The sequence below is a fragment of the Myotis daubentonii genome, chromosome 9, assembly GCF_963259705.1.
Source record: "Myotis daubentonii chromosome 9, mMyoDau2.1, whole genome shotgun sequence".
Classification (NCBI taxonomy): Eukaryota; Metazoa; Chordata; class Mammalia; order Chiroptera; family Vespertilionidae; genus Myotis; species Myotis daubentonii.
In genome coordinates this window covers 39057734-39077618 of record NC_081848.1, presented here as the reverse complement: position 1 = coordinate 39077618, position 19885 = coordinate 39057734, and the positions used below count along the sequence as shown (strand labels likewise).

The following is a 19885-nucleotide window of genomic DNA, read 5'->3' as shown; positions in this document are numbered from 1 at the left end:
CCCACAGACATATCCCCACTGCCAAGTCCCATCCCAGTCACCACCACAGCCCACAGAGAACTCTCCTTTCTTAGCCCCCAAGTCTTCTTAGAGACCCGAAAGTACCCCTCTGGAAATTCTGGGTCCAAAGTCTGGCTGAAACCCAGGCATCTGTATTTTTTAAAAGCATCATGAGTGACTCAGATGTGTCATCGGGGTTGAGAACAACTGACAGAGATGTTATGCTAGGATGTAACACATACTTAGGAAGACTTAGTTCCGCACTCATCCCTGCCACTTCCCAGCTGTGAGACCTTGAACAATTTACTTTCCTCGGCCTCCCCAACAGAAAATGAGTTGCTGTGGGTATCAGATAAAATAAGAAATAAGGTTTTTAGTAAAACATACACACAAACACTTCATATTTGTACGTGTTTTATAGTTTAGAAAATGCTTTTACACCCACTACTTCAAATGAGAAAAGCCTACTAATGTTATAGGGTGGGTGGAAATTATAATTATTACCATGTTACAGATAAGAATACTGGGATTAAAATAAACAGGTAAGGGGGTGGGTCACAGTAAATATCAGAGGTAGTGCCCGGCGGCAAGAATGACACCAGGTGTCAGACCAGTGGAGCCAGACCGGACCTCAGATCAGCAACCTGGGTATTTGAGTTCTGGCTAAGAAAGAATTCAGAACCACGACTGAAACTGTAAGAAAAAGTTTATTTAGAATGTCACGGAGGTAAAAGAAGTGAGCCGTAGGAGAAATGGGCTTAGGAAACAAGTTACAGAGGCAAAGGAAGGGTCCTTGGAGCTTAGGAAAGAGAGAGGTGAAGCTAACCCGCCAGGGAGGGAAGAAAAGGGGAAGGGGAAAGGTGTGGGCCAACTCCAGGGAGAGCTCACTGGCCCTCCTCCGAAGGGCTGTTAAGGATGGAGATTTTAGGGAGAGCCCCAGAGGGGGGTCTCAATATCTCAATAGAATTTCATTAGCTTTCCAGGTGTGTCCACTGATTGGTCAGCTCCAGGGAGGGGGTCATTAGTCAATGCAGCTGGTCCTGTTATCAGCCATAGTATAGCTTGTCTGTTTGTTTGTTTGTTTTTTTAATATATTTTATTTTTTTACAGAGAGGAAGGGAGAGAGATAGAGAGTTAGAAACATTGATGAGAGAGAAACATCGATCAGCTGCCTCCTGCACATCTCCTACTGGGGATGTGCCCACAACCGAGGTACATGCCCTTGACCGGAATCGAACCTGGGACCCTTCAGTCCTCGGGCCGACGCTCCATCCATTGAGCCAAACCGGTTTCAGCCATCAAATGCAAAGGGTCTAAAATTATCCTTTCACCTCAAATGCAAGGTGTTTAAAGTCATCTTCCCTGCTCTCCAATAGCCAGCCCTCTTGACTTGTTTCTCTTCCTGTTTTCCCTATTTAGTAAATGATGCAATCATATACCATCTCCCCCGATCTGTAGTTATGCAGTTATATTTTTCTGCAACACAAAACATTTTCTGCAATTCATCAATGTGGTTGTTATATTTGGCTGTTTCAGAATCCCAGTTCTGATTTTGTCATATAATCTACTAGCCATGCATCCCACCTTCAACAAACCAGTAAAGAGAAGGGGAACTAATATTTGGGTGCCTTCTGTGCAGAAGGTCCTGTATTTGGAACTTTGAATGGAATCTTCACACAACAATCCTGTGAGATATTACCCCAATTATAGAGAGAGGACAATACCATTCTTTCCTAGAGATAGAAAACTAAAAGTCAAAGGAGTTAACTGACATACCTAAGGGTAGAGAGCTGTAAGTGATGAATCCAGGATTTGAACCAGGTCCACCTAAATTGGAAGCTCATGATAACTAATTACAGACAGAAAGCCAATTTCTTCAGCATGCAACAAGAACAAAGCCCTGTAGGCATGACTGAGAATTTTACTTCATAGCAACAGACCCTTAAATAAATATTTGGGGCTGAGGGTGTCAAACAAAAGTCATCTACCCATGTGGACACCCAAACCTCTATTTCACTATTGTCCATAGGATTTCAGTGACTTTATCAAATACACTGTTAAAATCCTGATTGTTCTTCTAGAAGTTTTGTCAATAGAAAGGAAATGAGCCCAGCTGGTATGACTTTTTCAGAGTGAACTCATGCTGAGTCCTGCTTCCTTTTCCAAGCTTCCTTTCCTCAGCTACTACTTGCCCTTCTTACTGATATTTAATCCCCAAATCTAGGTGTGAGCTCAAGATATATGAATAAAGAAGAGGCAATCAAGAATCTGGAGAAAAGACATTCCAAATGAAACCAGTCTGGAAACAAAGCACTCCCAAATGAACACATGTCAATATTTCTTACATTCTGAGAGTTCATAAACAGTTTAAGTAAATAAACATGTACAGATTGTCCAAAGTCTGGCAAGAGCGTCATTATTTTCTTAGAATTTTGCTCAGAATAATTAATACTAGTAAGAGTTTAATAGGTCTATTTTCCATTTGACTCCAGCCACTTTAGGCAAAAAAGACAAAGGAAATATTTAATAGGGTGGAAGGAGGTATTAAAGGAAAATGAAGTCAAGGAAAGAACAAATCTCTTATCCGGGTTACCAAAAAAAAATTAAGTATATAAATTATGAGAAAGAAGTGAAATACTGTACTTTTATCTCCAGGTAGAATGGATCTGTAAAACCGGTCCTTCTTTTTCTTCTCCTCTGGATTCGGAGGCAGAGGTTTGGAGCCGTGGTTTAGGGTTCCGGCGTCTTTGCTACCAGCTCCAATCATAGTGCTGGTGTTTCTCATTGGAGGGGCTGGGGGTTTATCTTGAATGTCCAGGCCGTTATTTGACATTGTCACCACCACCAGCAGCTACTGGAATCAGAAAAAAAGAACATAGCATTTTTATTATTTTTGAACAAAGAGAAATGTGTGTTGAAAAGTTTAAAAGAATCCAAATTATACAATCCTTCCTCCAGGGCCCTGTTCAAGCCCTTCTCTGCATACCACAACTACCACTATCATATTCAGTCAACAGTACTCAAAGATACAATGCCTACTCGGTGCCAAGCACTGCTGAAAATTCACAAGGTTCTTGCTTTTTCTCTGCATTCCCCTATCTGAGGCATTGGAGAACACAGAAAACCATGATGATGTAGTTTAAAAGATAGAAATTTAGCCCAGCTGAACTAAGTATGAATCCCAGTGCCACTTATTAGCTTTAGAAAAATTCTTTAATCATTGTGTGCCATTTATTCATTCACATGAAGATTAAATAAAACTGCTAGTAGCATTCCACACAGTGAATTTTCTGCCTATCTCCAATTTTGTAACATTCCCTCTCTGGAGTGGACTGTATCACTCTATCAAGGGTCTGTAAAGCTGCAGGCTTTGTAAATAGTTTTATTGAAACATAGCAACACCCATTCATTTACAAAGGTCTATGGCTTCTTTCACATTCCAATGGCAGGACTGAGTGGTTGCAACAGAGACTGTATGCCCACACACCTAAAATATTTACAATCTAGTTCCAATACAGGAAAAGTTTGCAGACACCTGGCCTATATCACCTCTGCACTATCACCTTCCTCTAAAATTTGACCTTATTCTAAATATATGATGGTCAATGAAGTAACCATCCTATCCTATATGATGCTGGATTTATTGGCAATCTCCAATGCTTTTGGAAATATAAAGAATAAAAAAAGGGAGAAAAGAGGTAAAATCTCCTATTACATGGTAGCAATAGTTTTAATGAAGATAGATGTTATTACCTCAAATAAGTGTCAATGGATAGATATGTTTCCAGAATTAATAAAGTTTCTCATTATTCTTCCATGCTACAGAGGATAGTATATCTTTAACCATGACTACTTAGAATGTAAGCTCCTTGGAGTCAAACACAACATTGTTTTAAAGACTAAAGTTTCTAATAAGAAAAAAAATCAGCATAATAATTACCCAGAGCTTTTTAGAAAATAGAGATGCATGGTTTAACTCTCATGAATTTTGATTTTGTATGGCTGGGCTAAGGCCAAATTCTGTAATTTAAAAAACTAGTGATCTTAATACCAGCCAGATTTGAATACCACTGCCTTACATATCAATTGCTTAAATGGTATAAACAAAATCTATAGGAGTCTTTTTAACATTTTCTAATAAATGCAAACTAAATGATCCCCTGCATTCATCCCTCCCTCGTCCTCCCTCTCCCCCACCCCTAATCCTTTCTCCATGTGCCCTTTGGAACTGTTCTCACCTTTAAGCAGTTAGATGTCTCCTCCAGACCCAGGGCAATGGTATATTTCTAGGTTATTACATTTATTTTTACTAGATTATAATTGTTTTCACCAGAAGCAAATGTTCCCCAAAGGTTGTGCTCTATTTTGTCACCTTTACAATCCAAAAGTACCTAGTAGAGTATCTGACTGATAGTAGATTCAATAAATTTTTTAATTAATCAAAAGTTTACACAGGGATATATGCCTTGCCATTAAGGAACTTAATACAGATGAAATTTTAAGGTTCTTCCCAATCTGACATCGACCTACCGTATACACTAAGCCACCACACCTGGACCCAACTTACATTCAAACTATAACTCAGAAATCTCTGTTCTCCTGAATTTGCCAAATAGTCTCTTATCCCCTCCTGACTCCCCAATGCTTCTGGTCAATGATGTCTCCTACTCATCTTTCCAGGTCAAATTCGAACTTCATCTTTTTGTATAATTCATCCTGACCTTCCTCTGGCAAACCAACTGCTCCTTACTTCTTTTTTTGAACAAAATAAATCAAGTAAGCAAAGACAATCTTGTCTAGACTAACTCTCTGGGAGGTGTGCTTTGTATCCATTTCTTCCAGTGGCTCTTTGCAGCTCTGCTCTTGCTTTCCCCTACCAGCCCCAACTCAAGTCCCTCAGCACCGCCAAAGAGAGCTTCTACCGGCTCAGTTCTCAAGTATACTTTCCCACTGTGAACTGCCAGTTCCAAAATTATACTCCCTGCGGCCACCTGATACTCTAAGCAGGCCCTTCCTTGCCTCTTCAGCCAACAACTTCATTGACTGTAACTCCCTTTTATGACCACAGCCCAGGACTGTGCCAAAAAAGGCTTCATCAGCCTTTCTGATACATACAGCTTTTCTTCATTTCTCAGTTCTTTCCCTGTGCCTGGGGAATTCTTGGTGGTAGAGCTCCACTTACAAAAAGAGCCCAAGTTACTTAAAACATAAAATCTGCTTTTGAAATACAATGTTTGAATTCACTGCACCATATTCCAGCCTAGATCTCCTGCCTATGGTTGAAAACCTCCAGTGATAAAAAAATCTACAGTCTCAAAAGTCAGCCTATTCTATCTTTGGTCACCTCACTTAGAGAATTCTCACTTATATTAAGTTCTGTCTACCTCACACTGCATGGCAATTACTTGTTTACACATTTGCCTCCCCTTTCATTCCTCTCCCCTGCCAGACTATGAACACCCCCAAAACAAAATCCAGTCTTGTTTACTTCTCAATCCCCAACCCCAGGCCTGGCAAAGAATAGATAATCAATAAAGACTTGTTGAACAAATGAACAAATAAAAGAACAAGTGAACAAATAAACAAGTAAATAAACAAACAAAAACTACTTCCATCTATTAGTCCTAAATCCCATCTCTTAGGGCTATTCAGAAAAGATTATTGCCTCTTCCCCAGACAGAACTTTAGATACCTGAAATCATCTTCCACCCAGCTGGCATGGCTCTGTGGTTGAGCGTCGACCTATGAACCATGAGGTCACGGTTCAATTCCCAGTCAGGGCACATGCCCAGGTTGTGGGTTCAGTCCCTACTGTGAAGGCATGCAGGAGGCAGCCGATCAATGATTTTTCTCTCGTCATTGATGTTTCTATCTCTCTCTCCCTCTCCCTTCCTCTCTGAAATCAATAAAAATATTTTTTGAAGTAAATAAATAAAGGTGGGGATTAGAATCCAAGTCTTCAGACTCTCTGCCAAAGGATTTTCCAACTATATTTGAGGTAATTCTAGCCTCTTTGTCCCTTTTCTGACCTGAATTCTACTTCTGATTTATGTTTAGGTTGGTCACATCTAGCCAATAGCAAATATAGAAATATATAAACATGTTTGGGCTGGACTTGATTGATATTTCCCAAATTTCTTCCAGGAGCTAATAAGCACCAGAGAAGATATACAAATCCCTGGCCCTCAAATCAGCCACATGAAAGTTATATACACCTTTTGCTGTAGTTGCAGGTTCCTCATTCAAGTACAATTCAAATCAATAACTTTTTACTAAGTACTTACATGTAAGGTGCTATGCCAGAAACCAGAGATTTGGAGACAAATAAATGAAAAAGATATGATCCCAACTCTAGAGGTTCTCACAGTCTAGAAAGCAGGATAGACAGGACCTAGAAAACCACAATGCCAGGCCATTTAAAAGAGTGCCATAGAACAGTACAAGCGCTAAAATGTCAGAAGACACAGAAAGGAATACCTATATTGAATTAAGGTAATCAGTGAGGCTTCATAAGAAGAGATGGTATTAAGAGTAGGGTAATAAATAGGTCAGACTAGTGGTCTTTGACTCTCGACTATTAGAATCCCTATGAGCTTCTTAAAGCACCAGCTGAAGTACTTAAGGGGAAGTATACTAATATCTGCAATTTACTTTGAAATGCATTTTTAAAAATAAAATTGATTAATGGATGAACATCGGGATGTGATATACTATACATGTCAATATATAATACATAATGGATGTGATAAAAACAAGTATATGAAAATGTTTATGGCAGAAGAATCTAGATGGTGGTTTTACAGCTATTCACTATAAAATCCTTTGTACTTTGCTGTATGTTTGAAAATTTTCCTATTAAGAAGTTGTGGCTTAAGCTCTGATGCAATTGGTCTGGAACAGCACTGGTCTCGTACCTGAACCGAAGAAAACAGACAATAAATAAATGATTTTGATGGAGAGCAATGGAGGCAAACGCATCCTAGACCCCGGGAATAATGTAAGTGTGGGAGCGCAGTGTGGAAGGGTGCGACGGGAAGGTGAAGAAGTAGGGCGCCGGAATCACAGAGGGTCTTTTGCAGCATTTTTTAGTCACAAAATGGTCCCTTCTTAGCAAATCTAGATCTGTGCAATGAATGTCTCATGTTAAAAATAAAAGATGACACTGTTGACTTTTTTAAAGGCTGTAAAGAGATGACAATGAAAAAAGAGGTGTTGCCTGAAGGAGGGACCAGCTGCTACCCGTCTGCAGTGAATTCCCAGTGAATTCTCTCTGCGATGCCGAGAGCTCACACAATGAGACTTGGGAAGTCTGGGAGAGTCTTTACACTGCCCAAGAAACTTGCCTAAAATTCTAAAACAGTTTCCCCAGAGAACCTTCTGGGCAAACTATCTTCACAAATAGGATTTCTGCCATCATTTGGGGCTGATATTTGAATAACCATTAACATTAGATCACATGTGGGAGTCTACAGAAAACTTGGAAATCTATTCAATTGGTATCGATTTTCTCAGTCGTTCATGCAAATATTTATTTATTACCTACTGTTTGCCAGGCTGTGCTAGGTGCTGGAGATAAAATAGTGAGCAAATCAGAAGAAACAAAATCTCAGAGATGTTTCCAGTCACCCAGGGTCACATAGCTAGTGGGCAGCAGAGGCAGGAACCTGAAATGAAGTCTATAACCAAGACCTCCTTTTCTTCCACCACATCATCACACCTCTGTTCACGCAAGAGGCAAAGGGACGGACTAGATAACCCCTAATAACCCCTCAGACCATTATTTTAAATGAAGGAGAGAAAGGAAGAAGAAGAAATAAAATCTATTCCAAATATATGTTAATCACATTTCTCAGTTCCAACAACTCAGAGCAGCTGAAACTGGCATGACCTATACTCCCCCCAAGACTGGGGAGTACTGCATGCCCTTGACACCTAGTTATGAGAATCTGATCTTTAATTAAATTGTGCCAGGAGGTTTTCTTTGGCAGAGGCCTAGAATGCTGCAGTCTTGAATTTGCTGAGGGATGTCCTTCTGACATGTCAAAGACACTCCCGCTATGCAGCCTCCAGCCACTTTAGCAAGAAGAAAACAACTGCTGAGGTAGCAGGGAGGAAAGCTGGAGGCTGCTTCTGGACGGTAAGGAAAGCTACTTTAATTTCTAACCCTCAGTTTCCTCTTAGCAAAATTCAAATAAGGCTACCTACTTATACAGTTATGAGAATTAAAAAGCATACATAAAAGCATCTAGCATGCTACCTGGCACAAAATAAATATCCAATAAATATGTGTTCACATCCCCCACTCATCTCTCCAGTTTTTCTCCGCTATTTCCTAAACGAATTGTCCCAGCTCAATATGCATTCACGCCCTGCCTTTGCCCACACTGCTCTCCCTGCTGAAAATGTCCCAACTCGTCTGCCAAACAAAGTCCGACTCAATCTTCAAGACCCAGTTTGACTCACTTCCTCTATGAAAACCTTCACAGAACACCCCCTCTACATCTTCCTTCCCCCAATTTAATAGCATTTTATACATACTTCTAAGCAGCAGTTTCCATATTTCATCACACTAACTTCACCAGACTATGAACAAATCAAGGGATAAAACTGAATCTCATTAACCTCTGTATTCCAGAGTCGGGCCCAGCACAGACCTGGTAATAGTACAGGTTCACTAAAAAGCAACCTGTTTTAGTGGGAAGAGAAAAGGAAACACTAGGAACTGGAAGAATCTTGAAAAATCAGTCAGTTCCAAATCTTTATGTTATAGTTAGGAACTTGAAACCAAAGGGGTATGCAATTTATCTAAGATCACTCAATGAAATAGGGAGAAAGCCATGACTCGCCTCTGATAACTCTGATTCCCTTACAAGTATTTTCTACACTGATTATTATTTGAGACAGAATGAACAAAGAACTGTACCTGGGAGGCTTCTTGCAATTGGTGAGGTCTGAGAGGCAAGCAAAGTGAAATGGAAAAGGCAGAGAGATTTGGTGTCAGGCTTAATTAAGGTCACTAAGGTTGGCCTGGTACCTTCATCCTCTCCGCCCCCAACCAATCACACCTGCACATCTTCCTCATTCCTCCCACCCCTGAAAAATAGTCCCTAGAGTTACTTCCAGAAAGCAGTACCAACGGTCTTATAATCCTCTCCCTACCTTCCTGACCTGCAGCATCAGTTGAGCTACTCCCAAGAGTAAGCTTCAAACCTCTAGACCTCTTAACGAATGGCCTGAACTGAGAAAATCATCACTAAAATAGCCCATACGATCTGAGAAGGAATCAATAGGCAATCTGGTTCAACCTTCCAAGAAACACTGGAATCTATTCTGCTGTCTCCTAAATAGGTGATCTTCCAGGTAATCGCTGCCTGAACATATCCTGTGGTTTCCCACAATGCCACATGCTGCCTCAAAGGAACACTTTCTCTTGGAAGTATTAAGAACCACAGCATGAAAATGGACTGCCCTCTTGGCCTCTAAAAGATATCCAGACTAAGCCAATCAAGCTTCCAGTGCCCACTGACTTCAGTCACTCTCAATCTCCCAAACTCTCATTCCCAACCTTTTCTACCCTCTTGTCTGACCAAATTCCTCACCCCTTTCCGACTCCTTGCCTCCTTGCCTTAAAGGAAACCTGGCTATCACCTGAAGAAGAATCCTCTCTAGCAGCCCTCTCTACTGGAAGCTGTGTTCTCTCTCATACCCAACCAATCAACGTTGTCCTTCATTTTCAGTGCTATTTCATAAAACTATTTCTTTCTCTTCCTCTTGTAGAAACCTCTGTTCGTTTTAGTCGCCTCCACTGGCTGCTATCACACTTTCTTGCTGCCTCATGCTCACTTCCTGGCCACCCCACTCAAAGGCTTTAGTTCCTAGATCAGCCTTCCTCTGCACCACAGCAGTTACCATTCTAGGTAACTTTGACAGCAGCATTAATGATCTTCCAACACTCTGGCCAAGTTGCTGGCCTCCAGTCCAAGTTAGCCGGTACTACCATGATCACATCCTGAACCTTATCACCAAAATGTGCATCTACTCCAATATTTGGAACGAGTCATATCTACTCCAAACACAACCTCTTATTCATACAGCTCACTTACTCAAGAACTTTCACCACAATTCCTAGACTTCATTTTAAGCTCCAATGCACTATCCATTAGTCCCCCCGGCCTTTGCTTCTCTTTTTCCCTAATCATAGTCTGTCAAAATCACTCAAAAATCAAAAACCATCGATCCTCAACCCTGGTAGATCAGTTGGTTACTCCATGGTTCCAATACACCAAGCTTCTGGGTTCAATCCCCAGACAGGGCACATACAAGAATCAATCAATGAATGCATAACTAAGTGAAACAACAAATCAATGTTCTCTCTCTCTCCAATCAATAAATAATTATTTTTTAAAAGCCACAACATTAATCTTCTAAAACTCAACAGCAACAACAACAAAAAACAAAAGAGCCTGATTCAAAAATGGGCAATGGATGGACACAGGCAATAGGGTAGTGAAAACCTGGGGTGGTGGACAGGGGCTGGGAGGAGGGGGGAGAAGGGGGAAAATGGGAGATATCTGTAATACTATCAACAATAAAAAATATATCTAAAAATGAAAAGAAAAAAATGGGCAATGGGTTTGAACAGACATTTTTCCAAAGAAGATATACAAATGGCCAATAAGCAAATAAAAAGCTGTTTAACATGACTAATCATTAGAAAAATGCAAGTCAAAACTACAATGAGATACCACCTCGCCACCATTAGGATGGCTACTATTAAAAAAACACAAGTGTTGGTGAGGATGTGGAGAAAATGGGACCCTTGTGCACTGTTGGTAGGAATGTAAGATGATAAAGCAACTGTGGAAAACAGAAATAGCACTTCCTTAACAAATTAAAAAAAGAATTACAGGCCCTAGCTGGTTTGGCTCAGTGGATAGAGTGTCGGCCTGCAGACCAAAGCGTCCCAGGTTCAAATCCAGTTGGCATGTATCTCGGTTGCAGGCTCCTCCCCAGCCTGGGTCCTGGTCAGTGCTCATGCAGGAGGCAACCAATCGATGTGCTTCTCTCACATAGATATTTCTCTGTCTTTCTCTCTCTCTTCCACTCTCTCTAAAAATCAGTGGAAAAATATCCTCAGGTGAGGATTTAAAAAATAATAATAATCTATATATATAAAAGGCTAATATATAAAGTGTCCTCCTCGGGAGTTCAACCGGGAGACAGGGAGTTTGATCGCTTGCTATGACATGCGCTGACCACCACGGGGAGGCGCAGAATGAAGGAAGGTCCCAGCTGGCAGCCAGAAGGCCTTGATTGGCCCTGATCACCAGCCAGGCCTAGGGACCTTACCCATGCACGAATTTCATGCACCAGTCCTCAAGTTTAAAAATAAAAATATAATGACTGTATGATACAGCAATTCCACTTCTAAGTATATACCCAAAAGAATTGAAAGCAGGGTTTCAAAAATATGTTTGTATACCCATATTCATAGCACCATTATTCACAATAGCTAAAGTGTTGATGCAATACATTGACAGATGAATGAATAAGCAAAGTGTGGTATATACATACAATGCAATATTATTCAGAAAAGAAAGGAAATTCTGCAATATGCAATGACATGAATAAACTTTGAAGACATTATGCAAGTGAAATAAGCCCATCACAAATAGACAAATACTGTATGATTCCACTTATATGAAGCACCTGGAGTAGTCAAAATCATGGAGACAGAAAATATGATGGTGGCTGAGACGGGTGGAGGAGGGGTGAATGGGTTTAATAGGTATAGAGTTCCAGTTTTACAAGATGAAGACTAATGGGAATAGATGGTGATAATAGTTGCACAATAATATAAATGTATTTAATACCACTGTACTGTACACTTAAAAATACGTAAGATGATAAATTTTATGTTATACGTATTTTACCACAATAAGAAAAGGAAAAAAGTAAGGGCAACTAGAAATTACTATATAATAAATACACTACAATGTGCCAAAAGTTCACAATGGTATGGACCGTCATATTACAGTAGGAGCCTGTTCATGAGGTAGGGACCAGTGAACTAAAACTTAAATGTTAACTATGGGCAATGCATAACTGAATCTAAGTAAAATCTGTCAGATACTTTAAACAAATCTGATCAATCAATCTAAATAACTCTGATTTTTTTTTTTAAATCACCCCTTGCCTTTTCTGTTTCCAACTTCAATTGGAAACTGAACTACTCTATCTCCCAACTGTCTCTATACTGAAGCAGTTGAATGCCCTTGAGAACATACCTGGTTTCACTTGAAAATTATGGTACCTCCCTAGCTGTGATTATCTTACCTCAAATGGGCATTCAACTGGATTCTCTACTCACCTTTAGTTGATAAGATTATCTTCCATGAGAAAACAGAAATCTTTGCAAGAGAACTCCACCTTCCCACCCCCAAATTACATGCCTCCCTGCACCTGCACCATCCAGTTACAGTAAAAAAGGTGTCCCATCAAAAGCCATTCTCTCACCCAGCCAGTGTTGCTCAGTGGTTGAGCATCAATCTATGAAAAACAGGTTCCCGGTCAGGCATATGCCCGGGTTGCAGGCTCAATCTGCAGTATGGGGCATGCAAGAGGCAGCTGATCAATGATTCTCTCTCATCATTGACGCTTCTATCTCTCTTTACATCTCCCTTCCTCTCTAAAATCAAATATATATATTTGTACTCTTTACTTGTACTCTCTCTCTCTCTCTCTCTCTCTCTCACCTGGAATGATATCCTCCTTCAGCTCCATTAATATTTTCTTTCTCTCTCTCTCTCTCTCTCTCTCTCTGATTCTACTTACATGAGGTACTTAAGAGTGGTCAAAATCAGAGAGACAAAATATAATGGTGATTGACAAAGACTGAATATATCTCTCTTAGATATATTCAGCCATTCAACATATATTTATTGAGCATCTACAATGTACCAGTACTAATCTAGGTGAATAAGACAAAGTTCCTGTGTTCATGGAGTGTATGAACTAGTTAGGAGAGGTAAACAAAGAAATAAGCAAATAAATATACATTTCAAGTCCATAATGAAAACTGAAGAGTAGTATATGTGAAAGGAGAGAGGGGAGACAGGGATGGAGGTGGTACATAAAAAAAGGTGATCACAACAGGCTTCTCTAAGGAAGACACACTTAAGATCTGAATGAAATAAGACAGCAAATCATAGTAATCATACCTGGAAGCATTTTAAGCTGAGGGAACAGTAAGTACAATTGTCCTAGAAAAGAATATTTGGGCGTGGAGAATGGCAAAAAGGCCAACAAGACAAGAGTTGAGTGAACAAGGAGAATGTGGAAGGAAAGTGAGATTGGAGATGACAGCCAGAGGTTAGATTATGCAGGACCTTACAGAACACAGTAAGTTTGGATTTTGCAGCAAGTGTGAGAAAACAGTGAAGAGTTTTGAGCAGTGATCTCAGGGGAGGAAAAGTAGTGAGATCATTAAGAAGTAATTACAATAATCCAAGTGAGAACTAATGGTGGCTTGAATGAACGGTAGTAAGTAGAAAGAAGTATTGCCAAGGTTGATATATTTTGAAGGAAGAGCCAAATTATTTATTTCGAGAGTGAATGTACAGTGTGAGAAAAAAAGAAAAAGAAAAAAATCAAGCTTTATCTCCAAATTTTTGGTCTGATATAAGAACACTGGGTAAATATCCTATGTGTCTCCTATTCAGACAGACAGACAGACACACACACACACACACACACACTCCTTTCCCTTGACACCAACATCCTCCTCCAAATACCATTTAGTTTTTTGTTCCCATTTATAGCAAAACTTCTCAAAAGAAGTGTCTACTTACTAGTACACTACCCAACTCCCTCCCCTTCTGTTTGCCAACTAACATCCTATTATTTCACCAAAAGTAGTCTTGTCAAGATTACCAATTATATCCATGTTGCCAAATCAACTGGCCAGTGTGGCTCAGTTGGTTGAGCGTCCTCCCATGCACCAAAAGGTCACGCCAGTTCAATTCCCAGTCAGGGAATTGAATGCCCATGTTTCGAATGCCCAGTGTGGGTGTGCAGGAGGCAGCCAATCGATGTTTTTCTTTCACATGGATGTTTCTCTCTCTCTCTCCCTTCCTCTCACTCTAAAAAAAATCAATAAAAACATATTTTAAAAAATAAATAAAAAACCAAATCAACTATTCTATTCTCACCTTATTCAATTTCTCAGCAACATTCAACATAACTGATCTCCCTTCTCTTTCAAATGCTCTATTTCTTGGCTTCTGGGAATGCACATTCACCTGTCTTTCCTTCTATCTTTCTGTCTACTCCTATCTTCCTTCACTAGCTATCCTCTATATGTCCAAGACTAGGAACCTCCGTTCTTCATACACTACACTCTCCAACAAATGATCTCATCCATTCCCATGGCTTTACATATCATCTATATGTTGATATCTCTAGCCAACTGTCTGTCTCTAGCCCAAAATCTGTCTTTCAGACTAAATACAATCTGTTAGACAACCCCACCTGTATTTCTCATAAGTATCTTAAACCTGACATGAATAAATGGAACTCTTTTTTTAAACATATTTCTATTGACCTCAGAGAGGAAGGGAGAGAGAGAGAGAGATAGAAACCAAATGGAACGCTTGCTTTTCACAGCATCTATCATGAATTTTAATTCTATTTGCTTACTTACTATACATCTTCCTCAATAAACAGTAAGCTTCCCAAAGGAGCAACTAAGTCTGCTGTGTTTACCAATGTACTCCTAGCAACTAAATAGGGCTTAGCAAGAGTACACACCAAGTAGACACCAAGATTTACTAGACACTGTGGCTGCTCTCAAAATATTCACATACTAATGGGAGAAGCAGATGCATAAACCACAATGATAGGACAGCATGGTAAGGGCCAGTCTGCGTGATGAGAGGAAGCACATGAGTGCTGCATGAATCCAAAAGAGGGGCCCTTAGTAGCCCCACAGCGAGGGGAGACTTTCTTAAGAAGGTGACTTCAGAGTTTATTTTTGCAAGATAAGAATAAGTATAGCTATCAAGTCCCTACTGTATGTATTTTTCTTTTTTACAGAATTATTTTGAAATGTTATTATAGCTCCTCAAGGTAAGTATAAATATCTTCTATTTTACATATGAAGTTCAGAAAGATTAAAAACCAGATAGCTAGTAAGTGGTAGAACCAGAATTTGAATTGAGGTCAGTCTGCTTTTAAATTCCTCCCCCTTCCTTCCTTTCTTTCTTTCTTTTTTTTTTTTTTTCCTATATCACAAGGCATCACTTAAAACAATATATTTTTATACTTGCCACCTACTATTTGCTTGACCTTAAACAAATCACTATACCTTTTCAGCATGGGGCTCAATTACCAGTCTCCAAATCACTCTCTAGCCCCCTCCTTTTCCTTTATGATCAAGGGTTGGGGTTCAGCTGTAGTCAGTGAGCAACCCTGAGCACTTCTTTCAGGCTGCAGCACCTGAGCATTTTTCATGGCTGAACATGCATTCGGGAACAACTACAGTAACATTTGTACAGAGCGCTTTACAAGTTCCAGGGCAGTTTCACATATGCATTATTTCACTTGATCTTCACCAGTCCTATGAGCTGCTAAATCCCTATATTACAGATGCCAATGGAAGTAAAATGCCTAGCCTAGCTTCATCTGGTCTCTGAACTGTACTGCCCGCTACAAGTTGAACTGAAGAAAACTGGGGAGGGAGGAGGGGCCTGCCTGGAAGGAGAGGAAGAGAGCCAATGACTCATAGAGGGAACTCAGCACCAAGTCACCCAATGGCCTAGAGCCAGAAGTGAACAGAGACCAAGTCTCTTTCCCTTCCAAGGTAATGAGTGTTTGTTTGGTCATGGCACAGTGACCTACCATATAGAACTGTTCCTTTTCCTTCTCAGCAGAACCTAGAGTCTAACCCTACAGGTAGGCAGAATGAGAATATAAGGAAACTCTATGTACACTATATGTACAGGCAGGGCCAGAAGATGTAAGAGACTAGGGGTCACCTTTAAAGAAGACTTGAGTTTAGGACCCAGCTCTGTCGCTGACTTGATGATAACCCTCTGTGTTATCACGGCCATTTGTACTTCTCTTATACCGCATACGTTTATTGCATGAGGTTACAGATATCCGTACTCCTTCACCCGTACTGGGAGGCAGCAACTGAGTCCAGTTTCCATTTGTGTATCCCCAGCACCTGACACCATAACTAACCCAGAATAGATGATTCAGAGAATGTCTCATGATGGATGGATGCCATATTCAAAGCTTTTTGTATGTATACACATTCCACATTCTAGTCTAGACAGTAAGTGCCAGGAAAGCTGCAATCCTGCCTTATCTCCGCTTCCCCTCTCACTCTCTTACTGTGAGAACACTGCCCAAGAAGAGTTTGCTGAGTAGAAACAACCCAGTTCGAAAAGCCGGCCTTCAGAGGGAAAGAGGATTAACCTGTATGTTCCTCTTTCACACCACTATCCACAAATAACCCCCATCTTGTCCAGGCCACCCTCTTCTTCAAAAGACCACTGTTCTCCCCCAGAACTCCTGCTTCTCTGCCTCCACCTCACCCCTGTTATCCCCCTCATCTTCCCTGGGCTCACAAAGGTTAACCTCTTCTCCTCCAGGTCAGTAACACCTCAGAGATACCAAAGAGTCTTGTTCCTCTCCCAGTCAACCTCATCAGAATGTGAGCTTCTGCCCAGTCCTACCGGACCCTCTTGCTCTCCTCCCAGGCTAGTGTTCAACCTCCCACCTCCCAACTTACGTTCTCCCTACTGCCTGATGCTGCCCAGTCCCCTCCAGGAAGGAGGTGGGAACAAATCCAGGAAGAAAGACTGCCTATTGGTAGGCCCAACACAAGGCACTGAGGCAGTAAGGAGAGAGGCTGACACTTGGGGAAGAAAGGATTTGTAAGTGAAAGCCAAAAGCCAGGGAGGTAGGCGGGAGTTAGAGAGTGTTCGGACCACACAAACACCAGAGCAAAGGTCCCTACAACCAATAACCCAATAATAATGAGAAAGTTTATCAATACTTCTAAAAGGAAGAGAAGAACGCCAAACCAAGCAGGAGAAGGACCCAAGAGAGGGAAGGAAAAAGGGAAGGGACAAGAAAGGGGAAGCATGAGGGAGCAGGAAGAAGAGCGAAACTGAGGCTGGGAGAAAAGGTGGGTCAGGGGCAGGATAGAAAAAATCACCAGGAGTAGGAAAGAAAAAGTAGAAAGAGGAAGACAGGGAAGCAGAGTCATAAAAAAAAAACTGAAGAGAGGAAGGAAGTCCTAAATAATCAAGTAGGTTAATACCAGGCCTGCCATGTATTTCTTGGTCCCAGATAATCAAGAAGGAAAGATTATAGTGATTAAGACATTACCCAGACCCCAAGTCTGTCATTAACTTGGCAGAATAACAAGGGGGTTCCAGAGAAGACAGCCTAGTTTAAAACAGCTTTATACCTAAGTATCAAAAAACTGGTCAGTTTTAAGAAAAACCATTAACATACCTTGGCCTGCTTCTTCCTAATCCCACCTCCCTGCACACAACACACCTACACCCAACACCAAAACAATCGGCATTCTCAACCTCTGCCTTGCCCAGAAGGCCACTGGGTCCTGAGCAGACCAGCAAGATGCCATCCACAAGCTGGCTAGAAGACAGGACACAGGTCTGCTGCCAGCGTTCACCTGTCTCCTCCAGGGTAAAGGGGCTTCTCCGCCGCCCGCGGGAGGGACTTTATAAAACCAGCTCACTTTTCCAGAAGGCAGTCTGACAGCCCGGAAAAGCCAGAGTTGCAAACAGAATGTCAAGCCCTTCGCTGAAGAGATAAGGAAACTGAGGCCCACAGAGGCTACTGGAACAGGGCCAGCCCCCCAAGTTTCCTATCTCCCAGTTTACTGGACCTCTTAACAGGTCACTTATAATGTAATGCCCCTCCCCAGCACCCAAGAGGGAAAAAGAACCCACCATCCCAGCTGGCAGGTAGCTAAGCCAAGGCAGGGAAAAAGTATCGCCCTAGCCACCAAGCAGACGGGTGCTGGTAAAGGAGCGAGGTTCCTGAGGCGGAGCAGTTCCCCAAAACCCAGCTTCCCCTTCACGCCCTTCCCGGCCAGAGCTCTGATCCCAGTGCTGGCCTAGCCCAGCGGCGGCTCCTCGGAGGGTTCCACCTTCAGCCCTTCTCTCATCTGGGATCTCTTAAGGGAAGAGACCCTAAATCTACCAAACCTTGCATCACCACTGCTCCAAAGCCTGCAGAGACTAACCCCTCCCCGGCATCGCCCTGCAGGGCCGGCAATACCTGGTGGGGAGAGCTGGCCCCGGCATCTCTGGCCACTGTTTTTGTCGCAGAGCCGCACCTCTCCCCCGCCGGGCCTGGCCACGCTAAGCCCAAGCCCGAGCTCCACCCGGGCCTCTGGTCGGCGGGAGCAGGGCTCCCAGCAGCTCCGCGCCCCAGCTCCCGGGTGCAGCACGCTCCCGCCCTCGCAGCGCGCAGTGAAGGCGCTGCTTTGGGGTTGGCGAAGCAGAAGGGGCGGGGAAGAAGGGAGGCCAGGAGGCGGGAGAAAGCCGCGCTTCTCCTTTCTGAGAAGCACTGAGGCGGGAGGGGAGACTACTACCTTCCCTCGCTCTCAGCTCTGAGTCTCCAGCAGGAGGTTATTTTTTCACTTAGACTAGGCTTCCCACGGGCCAGTTAAGGGTCTTGGGTGAGCCCCAGAGTCCAGGAAGAGGACCTCTGTGCCTTCGTTTCTGCAGCCGGGCCTGGACTCCAGGACAACTGAAGTCAAACCTCGGCTCCATCAGATTAGGCTTCAGGAAAAAAGGTGCAACCACCTTGCCACCACCCCCCCCCCCCCCACAAAGGTGACAGGGTCTAATTCTAATGCCCCGGGGAAAAGGATGGGCGGCCGCTTATACCCAGTCACAGCAAAGAAAGCTCTGCAGCAATCACCCTGGATTAAGTGTTATTGTGTACCAGGCGCTTTATAAAAGGTTACGTCTGTCTCACCACCGTCTTAGGAAGTGGGCACTCTACCAATCTACACGGGGGAACACTGAGGTCCAGACGAATGTGGTTACAAGTGTTCTTAAACGCCTATCATAAATCAGGCATTGGAATGGGCCCTGAGCTAAACAACACATTACAGGACATGTGCCAACCAACCCTGGCCCAGCACCCCCTAAATGCCAGTAAGTATCATTGAAACTGTAAAACAAAAACAAAAACCCACACATTTCCAAATACCCCCCTGGAGGTAACATTACTTCACCAACTCCCCTTCTACATCCTGCTCTTTAGAGAGATGGCAGGAGTCAGATCATGTAGGGCCTCTTCCAGGTCATAACTAGGAGTTCAGATTTTGTCCTAAATTTTAGCAATGGGAAGGCTCTGGAAGGTTCTAAGCAGAAGGACAAGGTCTAATTTACATTTTTACAAGATCACTAAATGATGAAAAATAGAGGCGAGCCCTGATCGGTTTGGCTCAGTGAATAGAGCGTCGGCCTGGGGACTGAAGGGTCCCGGGTTCGATTCCAGTCAAGGACATGTACCTTGGTTGCCGGCACATCCCCAGTAGGAGGTGTGCAGGAGGCAGCTAATCGATGTTTCTCTCTCATCGATGTTTCTGACTCTCTATCCCTCTCCCTTCCTTTCTGTAAAAAAAAAAAAAAAAAAAATCAATAAAATATATTTAAAAAAGAAAAATAGAGGAGAGAGTGATAGAATCTAGTTATTAGATTCAGGACTCCAGGTGAGAGAAGATGGTAATGACTTAGACCTGTGGTCGGCAAACTGCGGCTCGCGAGCCACATGCGGCTCTTTGGCCCCTTGAGTGTGGCTCTTCCTAAGCCTTAGGAGTACCCTAATTAAG

The 19885-nt window shown here is 42.2% G+C and overlaps 1 protein-coding gene across 5 annotated transcripts in view; it reads right to left on the bottom strand.

The window, feature by feature from the left end:
* The window catches only part of PAK1 (p21 (RAC1) activated kinase 1), a 124856-nt gene that overhangs the window by 53555 nt on the left and 51416 nt on the right, over positions 1–19885 (bottom strand). For 3 of the 5 annotated variants that reach the window (XM_059708368.1, XM_059708370.1, XM_059708369.1), the window contains one exon: positions 2644–2854. In XM_059708368.1, the coding sequence (XP_059564351.1) occupies positions 2644–2833 (190 nt within the window). In that variant the 5' untranslated portion in view covers positions 2834–2854. Of the gene's footprint in view, positions 1–2643; positions 2855–18318; positions 18512–19885 lie in introns of those variants that run through there. The other 2 variants (XM_059708367.1, XM_059708371.1) reach the window with 2 other exon arrangements.